The 9492-nt window shown below is 47.7% G+C and overlaps 1 protein-coding gene across 1 annotated transcript in view; it reads right to left on the bottom strand.

Moving 5' to 3' along the window:
- AGFG2 (ArfGAP with FG repeats 2) overlaps window positions 1-7177 on the bottom strand; it is a 21098-nt gene extending 13921 nt beyond the window's left edge. Inside the window, exon 1 of the mRNA XM_007468852.1 lies at window positions 6816-7177. Coding sequence (XP_007468914.1) covers window positions 6816-7036 — 221 coding nt within the window. The 5' untranslated portion in view covers window positions 7037-7177. The remainder of the gene's footprint in view (window positions 1-6815) is intronic.
- Between the last annotated feature and the right edge of the window lie 2315 nt (window positions 7178-9492).

Consider the following 9492-nt stretch of genomic DNA (forward strand, 5'->3'; position numbering starts at 1 on the left):
TCTTTCCCTTGCCCTTTCTCACCTTAACCACTGTGCCCTTCCCCCTGGGAATGCCAGGCCTTTCCGAGGTCTAGCCAGAGCAGACCTCTCTGTTCCTATGATCCCGGGCCGCCCTATCACCTCCCACTGACAAATATTTACTTTGCTAAATAAAACACAAGGCATTGCGTTTGGCACTGTGGGGGATGCAAAAATTATAGGACCTAGTCCTCGATCACTTGCTTCCAAGAAGGAGCCAAGGAGCCCGGAGAGGGTACTTCGCAACACAGCAGGCACACACAGTCAGATGAGGGAGGACGTGGCACCAGGATGCAGCAGTGAGGGAAGAGAAATGGTCATGGGAAAAGTAAAATGTATTATGTTTACACTAGAAAAACAGATTCTAAGCCTATCACAAAAAGGTCATTGACATTTCCTGACAGGACAACCAGGAACTGTTAGCAAAGTATAAACAGGGAGGTGTGTTTCCTTGGGAGGGGTGGGGGGCGGGGAACTTGACCCACTCATCAGTCTAGAGGGGATGCTTAGAGCAACAGAACTTCCTCTGGCTGAGCTTGGATTGGAGGGGTTTTGAGGTGGGGTGGAGAAAGGATAAAGGAAAGGCAGAGAAAAGTGATTTAGGTGCTTTGGGCCAGATGAATCTGGTGGAACGGGATGTTTCCATAGCACAGTACAAAAAGCACTGCTCTGACCTTGATGTCTGTAGACTGGATCATGTATAACCAGAGCCACGGTTTGGGGGCAGGGAGAGTCTACAAGGCAACACTGCAGCCCAGGAAGAGGGCCTAGTTACACGGCCTATGAGTCAGAGCATTTGTCTCTGAATCATAGAGAGGCCACTGCTGGCCAAGAGAAGCAATTTAGAAATGAGAGCCCCTCTCCTCCCAGGAGCCGAAATCAAATGGTCTAGGAGTGTTGTGTGTTACCGGGTACAAACCAGGGTCATGCACTGGGCCAGATGGGAATCACTGGCCTGGAATTAAACAGACCCAACTCTCCAACCTGCAGCCAGTCTCCCCAACATAACTCTCAGGTTCTCCCCAAAATAAGAAGAAGTGAGAGCTTGAAGGAGGCACTGCTCTTTGGTTATCACAGCAAATTTATTCTATTATTTCTAACCAGGAGGAGCTGGGGAAATAGAGATAAAGGTATTTCCCCAGAATAGGGCAAGTTTTTCTAGTTGAAGGCAAGTACATTACTAGGGCTCGAGCCTTCAGCCCAGTCATGATGTCTTTTTCTACTTCAGTTTCTTTTTCACAGGGCACCTAAATGGCACTTGAAGTACTCTGACTCACTCTCTGAATTACTTGGCAAGTGAAGCGACTTGCAGAGATCCTAAAGTCTGCCCAATCCTCCCTCTCTTTGCCTCTCTCCCCTCCCTTTGCTTGTATTAAGCATACTACTATTTCTGCAAATACCACATCTTTTGTTTCTCTGTGGTCATCGCCCTCAAACTGGCCCATGTTTTGCTTCTGTCTTGCTTCATAGAAGCCTCAAACCTGCTCAGCTGCTCAGATAAGAAGGGTTCTGCCAGGTCGACAGTGGAAAAAAACAGTTCTACCCAGCACCCAAGTTCCTTCATTTGTGCCAGATTTGGACTCGGGCATTCCTTACCTCTGAATATTTGTGTTCAAATTCATACACTCTAGATTGTGTTTCTTTGCCCCTGGGATTCCATTCCTCTGCCTCTGAGCAGGGTTCAGCTAAACCAGGTTAGCTCTTATCTTGGACCCAAACATTACCAAGAAGAGTCCCTCTTAGGAAGGCTCCCCATTACCCTGCTCCAGGGTCAATTTCACTAATTTTAGGGAACTCCTTCCTAACTGAAAGTCCCCTGCTTCGACCCATTTCCTGAAGTTCTTCCTCAGTGACAATAATAAACAGCTGCCCTCATGTAGAGACACGTGGAATCCTGATACTACCAGCTACCTTCCTCTTCAGGCTCAATCTCAATCCTTTCACATTTTGCCCCCTTTCTTCTCACCCCTTTGGTAATTTATTATTTTCTTAGGAGCTTTTCAAGTTGTCCAAAGGCCCTATACAATAAAATGCCTAAATCTGTAATTTTAGAGACTCTGTCTATCTCTGCCTGGCAGAAGTGAATATGAAAGGAGAGGTACGGACTTCCCTGGTGGAGCAGTGGTTAAGAATCCGCCTGCCAATGCAGGGGACACAGGTTTGATCCCTGGTCCGGAAAGATCCCTCATGCCGTGGAGCAACTAAGCCCACGCGCCACAACTACTGAGCCTGTGCTCTAGAGCCTGCGAGCCACAACTACTGAGCCCTCATGCCTCAACTACTGAAGCCCGTGCGCCTAGAGCCCGTCGCGGGGGCCGCCACAACTACTGAGCCCTCATGCCTCAACTACTGAAGCCCGTGCGCCTAGAGCCCGTGCTCCATAACAAGAAGCTCACGTACCGCAACGAAGAGTAGCCCCCTCTCGCCGCAACTACAGAAAGCCCGCACGCAGCAACAAAGATCCGACACAGCCAAAAATAAAATAAAATAATTTTTTTAAAAAAAGAAAGGTGAGGTGCGAGGGGATGGAGGGACAGGACTAAAATAAGGGCAAGGCATACGTCTACCTCTCCAGCCCAGACAGATGGAAAAGTACTGAATTATTGAACAACATACTATACCTTTCCTTCCATGGAGATAAAAGTGTTTCAGTTAGGAACAGCTATTAGCGAGCCAGACAGGGAAACTAAGGCACCAGGAGGGTAGCAACTTGTCACAAATAAAGAGCTGTCAAGCACATCTCTTGACATCCAGTCCAGGGCTCCTTCCACCTCAATCCTGACTTAATCCCACTGTCAGAATAAAGTTGTAAAGAAGTAGAAGAGACAAATAGCCACTACTGAGACCTGAAAGATGATGGATTAAAGGATAGACTCAGACAGACAGGTTAGGGAAGCATGTCACATACTTGGCTGAAAGACTGGGTGTCAAAGATAGTGCCTAGCCCAGATGCCAATGAGATCTCAGGCCTCTCCATCTATTTCCTTTTTAAAGAAAAGTGGTTTATCCATTGAGGCATCCAAGCAAACCAGAACAAGAAGGAACACTGAGGCACTGCTTTGGAAAGAAGTCCTTTTCAGCAGCAATTTTTACCCCCGCTAGCTTCAAATGGCAGATTCATCTTCTAGTTGAAGAGTTAGAAGTAAAACTGAACAGACAAGCGCATGAATAGATTGGGGAGAGTAAAAGGATCTCTATCCAGGTTAAGGAAATTAGGTATTGGAAGAAAACCAAATGAATAAAACTAGGTCAAATTTGGGACCTACCACTGTGGCAGCATGTACGTAAATTTAGAAACGGCAGAAATTAGCAGCCTCTCTCTCAGCCCCTCACACCAACACTGTGGGTTTCTGCTTGAGCTGAGAAAAAATTTCTCATTGAAAAAGACAGAAAGGATGAGCTCACACATGCAGAGCTGAAGGCACAGCCATACACCCCACCCCACTATTAAAATCTCAATTTTTCTTCAGATCTTGGGAAATTCAACTTTGGCTGGAACAGTCAACTTTGTTATTATCAGTCAATCCAGCCAGATGGGAACGCTGGCAATTCTGCTCACTGCCCCAGAACACTCCAGCCCCCTAAGTGGTCGACATATTTGTAACACACTCAACAGAAAACTGGCTTTCAAAAGAAAGCCAAGCCTCTGTCTCCTTTCTCTGGCTATGGTGTGAAGTATGATACTTCAATTTCCTCCCCTTCAATATCCTCTTTATTTTAAGAAAGAATATTTCTTCTCTTTTCATCATCATAGCTGAATATGAGCTCTCATCACTCTCTAGCCCATGCTGAACTTTAGTTTACTTCGTAGCACTTATCACTACCTGAAATTATATATTTCATGATTTATTTAGAGTCCAAGGCCTCCCCTAGGATGCAAGCTACATGAAGATAGGACTTTGTCAGTTTTGTTCATTACCACATCTCCAGTGCCTAAAACAGTGTCTGGATCTTAAGACACTTGACAAACATTTGTTGACTGATAGACTGATGCAAGATATTGGCCTACTACTACGATTTTCACTAGCACCACAAAATCCAAATCTGTGGGCAAGCAACCATGTGGATTTAAGACGTTGACTGGTGTATGGGTCACCATGGAGCCACGTCTCTCCATCGCCTGCTGGGCTGTGTGCCCCCTCCTCACTCTGCAGCCAGCAGTAAGCACGCCCCACCTCACATTCTGCCTATGGCCCACCTGCCAGCTCCCGGCCCTTCCCAAGGTACATCAAAGGGCACTGGTAATTCTTTGCGAAGACCCCTTTTAAAGCTTTACATGCTTTGCCCTAGTCCACGCTATTACGACTCCAATTAGCAAAGGAGAATTACCAAACCACCAGAACCCCGGCAGACGGTCACAGCCAGGGCAGCTACAGCTTTCTTGTAGAGCTTCTTCTGACATTTGTCTCTTTATAATCTCAACATGCCTTCAGTTCAGCTTCATTTATTGGTCCAGCTTCTTGACCCTTCACTCTACCCTCACTTCCTGCTAACAAACAGTTGGCCTAGCTTCTGATTTCCAACCACCAAAATGTGTTCCCTAAAGTCTACCACCTTGAGAATGACTCCGAGTGATTCTCATAATGCTTTACCAAAATACTAAGCAAAAATGTCCTTTCGAGAATCTTTTGAAACTAAAAGAAAAGGGGGAGGCTGGTAGACTCCCACCACTTGGTCCTATAGGAACTTAGGTTCCTAAGGAGCTAAGCCCCTAGTTGGAAGTTACGTGCGCCACAGACAGAGACAGGCCTCTTGAGGTACTTCTCTATTAAGCAACCTTAGGCCATCGTCAGCCCCACCCACTGTCTGTCCAGATCACAGGTGTCTGACTTTTCACCAGTGAGCTCAACAATAATGACCACAGGAGGAAGTGGTAAAGTTCTGCAAATTGTGCACTGATGTTTAAGGAGTTAACTTGTCCAGCAAAAGAAACCGGGTTTTTTAATGTGAGCCAGATCCCTTGGCCCTCCTTCTGTCCTGATTGAGGGACATTCATTATAGAAGGGAAGTGTTGTCTATGGGATACTTTAAACCAAGATCTATAAAATAATGATAATGATGTCAGCACTTTCCATTTATTCAGCGTTTTAGCTTTCATGCCTTGGCAGCTAACTAGGGGAATGAGTTAACACTGCTTCCTGGTATTTTCTTCCTGCGACCTAGACTCTGATATGCCATCAGTGCTATCCCCCTGCTTCCTTTGACTTCTCTCCAGACTCTGTAATCAGATTTGCCTTTTCATAACAGGATCTTCAGGAATCTGCTCTCTTTGTACTCTGCACTATAAATATTCCTAAACTTTGCTCCTATTCTCCTGAAAGTACTTGTCCCAGTCTCAAGTCTCTATCCTTTGACTTCCTTTGAGCCTCTATCTCAACTTCTGACACATTACTGTTCATGTTCTAAACCACTATCCCAAGAGCCACAATGCTTTTACTTAGACGAAAGTCAAGTCTATCCTCACGACACACAAGTAAGGCTGATTAAAACATAGAAGTTTGGCTAAGGAAGTAAGAATCGAATAGAAAAATAATCCTAAACTGCATGAGGAGACCTGGACCCTCATTTCTGGTCTGCCATGATCATAACTAATATGGAACAACAAATGCTGAAAATAGCAACCCCCATCTGGCATTGGATAAGTTACTAAACCTCTCTTTGCTTCTGTTCTCCCATCTGTCACGCAAGAACAATACCACTCCCTCCTCAGCTCCTAAAGATGTAAGAAGAAACAAGGAAAGCGCTCCTAGTTAAAAATGAAACCAACCAGACTAATGTATTAATACTAAAAAAGTCAAAATAAAGCCCCTGATAAACTTATAAAGATAGACATGCAGGCTTGGTATCAAATGTTAGTCATGCATCTAACCAGATAACTCCCTAAGGGGGAAAAAAGAACCTTACTATATAACCAGAAATCTGGGCTAGAAATCTGTGGCTCTAAATTAGCTCAGGCATGACCAAATTCAGTGCCAGTGCCAAGGTAGCACTGCAGATTATTCAACAACCCCCCCTCCCCCCAAATCTAGAAAGAGTCGCCAGATGTTACTACCAGGAGCAAGCCATGGCAACAAGGAGCTTAAAGGTGTAAATTATTACACTTAAGGATGGCTCATCCAGATCCCCAAACCTCTGGAAAAGTTAAGTTCTCTAACAGGGCAACCCATCAGCATTCATCTCTTAGAACTGTAAGAAATCTCCCTCTGGGTAGCATTCTAAAACCCTGCAAGATTAGGATCTGTTCCTGAACACTGGAACGTGGCTCTTTACCTGCCATTACCGTTGTGCTGTCAACCTGGGTTAACTTACCTATTTTAAATTGGTTTCTCCGTCTCACAATCCAGGATGGGCACAAGCCAGAAGGAAGAAAGGTACCCCTTCATGTTGAGTCTAGCTTGCTCTACCTCTTTCCTGTTTGCCCTCCACTTACATGAAGTTCCCTTTCAAGGTGTCTATCATTCTCTGGCCCCTTAAATCTCTAACCCCCATCCGACCCCAGTTTCCTTCAATTCTCCCCACTTTCGGATCGCCTCGCCTCCTTTAGGGAGTTTCTCCAGTTCTCACGCTGTCTTTCCTTTCCCCTGCATCGCGACTCCAGTCGTTTTTTGTCGCCCCTGACCGTTCGCCTTCCCCGTGACACCCCTGCAGCAGACGACCCTCTCGGCACATCCTGCGCGTCCCAGGCCTCCCCACCGCCCCCGACCTCGGCTCTGTCCCTTCGCCCCGGGTCCCCGCTGTCCTCAACGCCAACTCTCCGCCGCTCCTTCCCGGTCCTCCCCCCGCGCCGGTCCACTCACAGGAGGCCGGAGCAGGTGGTGCAGACGAAGCTGCCCACGGTGATATCCACGTAGGTGACCCCGCGCTGGGCGCACTCGAAGCAGTGGCGGTTCCCGGCCTGGCTGCAGCCTCCCAGCTCCCGCACCCGGCGACACCACACCTCCGAGGCCGCCTCCGCCTCCGCCTTTCCCCCGCCGACCCCGCCACCCGGCCCTGGGCCCTTCTTCGCTGCCATCACCATGCTGCTCAACCCCTCGGACCTCCTCCCCGCAAGTCAGCAATCGCCCCTTCAACCCCTGCCGCCTTCCCGCCTCCTCAGTCGCCCCCGCACGCCCGGCTCCCCTGACAGAAGCTAGGGAGCCGGCGGCAACCGCGCGAGACTCCTCAACCCCCTGCTTCTCCTGTCCTGCACGCTGATTGGCTTGCCTCCTCCACCTCCTCACTCTGATTGGCCCGGCATTGGACGGCCTCGAGTTGCGGGAGCTGCCAACGCCACGCCCCACTGCCTTCAGGCCTCAGGCCTCTGGGATTGGGCTGCTGAGAACCTGGCTGCGAGAACTGTGCGTGCTCTCTCCTTGTTCCCGCCCCCTCTCGCCACTGCCTCCAGGGCTGACCGCCTCCCACACTCAATTGGTGAGTCTTCGGAACTCGGCTCCGACGATAACTCTGACTGGCTGTCGAGGCTGCAAAGATTGCTGACGAGAAAGAGTGGGTGTCCTGCGCTTGCGCAGCTATGGTCCTCCTGAGGGATGATGTTAATTCCCGCTAAATTTCAAACAACTAGTTTCAGCTAGACTGTGCCGAGAGCAACGCAAAGCCGAAGGAAGTGGCCAAGTGAGGGGCCAAAGAGAGGGAGAAAAGACGGGAGGTCTCAGAGTAAGGAAGGGAGAAGGAGAGGGAGTGCTTTATAAACGCTATATATGTATATATATTTTTACTCCTACCCTATGCTGTAGGAAATCTCATTTTACAGAGTCTTAGGTATACAACTTAGGTAGGTCACACGACTGATTCGTGGCCCAGCCAGGGTTCTGATCTGGGACGTCTGACTTTAGAAGCCCTGCTTTTAACCACCACCCTATCCGTGGAACAGTATTTGAGCATTCATTTGACAAACACTTATTGAGTAGTTTACTAGGTTTCAGGAACTGTTGTAGACACTTGGAATACAGCAGTGAACCAACCAATCAAAATTCCTATCCTCACGGAATTTACATTCTAGTAGGAGAGGCAGACAATAAACAAATTAAAGAATCATCAGCTCTGGTAAGTTCTATGCAGAGAATCAAAGTAAGTTATTGTAAAAGAGAGTGACTTGTTGGGTATTTCGGATTGGTCAGGGGACCGTCTCTGAAGCAGTGATATTTAAAGCTAAGACCTGAGTAACAGAAAAGGAGCAACCCAGGCAGAAGGAAAAGCAAGTTCAAAGGCCCTAAAGCATGAGGAAGCTTGGTGTGTGGAAGCAGCAAAGAACAAAGCAGGTTGGAGTGTGGGGGGATGAGGGGGATTATACTGGAGTGGGACCTGATCGTGTAGAACCTTCCAGACTTTAGTAAGGAACTTGGGATTTTCTTCTAAGTGTGATGGGAAGCTGTATTAGAATTAAGTCCCACTATGACAGAATACCTCACATAATCGGGGCTTAAACAAGATGAAGTTTATTTCTCTCTCATGTAAAAGTCTAGGTAGGTGTTCCAGGGCTGGTGGGTTGCTCCACTGTGTCAGGGACCCACACTCCCTCTATCTTGTTGCTCCACAGTGCATTACCTCCCCTCCCAAGTTCACCTCATGGTCTGTTCCAGCTTTAGCCATCATGTCTGTTACAGCAGCAGGAAGAACCTGCTCTTTTTAAGGACATACACACAACCTCATTGGCTCACCCTGGTCAGAATTCAGTCACATGACCACACCTAAGTGCAAGGAGGGACTCTGGAAAATGTTTTCTTTATTTCGGGCTTCCATGTGCTCACCTAAACTTCAGAGGTTCTATTACCGAGGTGGAAGGGGAGAAAGGATATTAGGATAAAACCACAGCCTCTGCCACAGAAACCATTGGAAGGATTGTAGCAGGAGCAAGAGATGATCTGATGTTCAGTTTCTAAGAAAAGTCATTCTGTCTGCTATAGCGGAAATGGTTACAGTGGGGATGATTGAAACTAGGGCAATTAAGAAGTGCGTTCAGCAGTCGGGGTGAAAGATGATGGTGGCAGAGTAATGGTTGGAGAGTAATGGATTGATTCAGGGAATGTTTTGGAGGTAAAATCCATGGGATTTGTCAATGGCTTACATGTGGGAGGTGGGGGAAAGAGGAATCAATGGCAATCTCTCTAGAGAAGCACTGTCCAATAGATCTCTCTGTGACGATGGAAATGTTCTGTATCTGACTGTCCAATATGGTAGCTACTAGCTACGTGTGGCCATTGAGCACTTGAAATGTGGCTAATAAAGCTGAGAACCTGAAATTTTTATTTTACTTTATTTATTTTTTTATTTTTTTTGCGGTACGCGGGCCTCTCACTGTTGTGGCCTCTCCCATTGCGGAGCAACAGGCTCCGGACGCGCAGGCTCAGCGGCCATGGCTCACGAGCCCAGCCGCTCCGCGGCACGTGGTATCTTCCCGGACCGGGGCACGAACCCGTGTCCCCTGCATCGGCAGGCGGACTCTCAACCACTGCGCCACCAGGGAAGCCCTATTTT

The sequence above is a fragment of the Lipotes vexillifer genome, unplaced genomic scaffold (genome assembly GCF_000442215.2).
Source record: "Lipotes vexillifer unplaced genomic scaffold, Lipotes_vexillifer_v1.1 scaffold12, whole genome shotgun sequence".
NCBI lineage: Eukaryota > Metazoa > Chordata > Mammalia > Artiodactyla > Lipotidae > Lipotes > Lipotes vexillifer.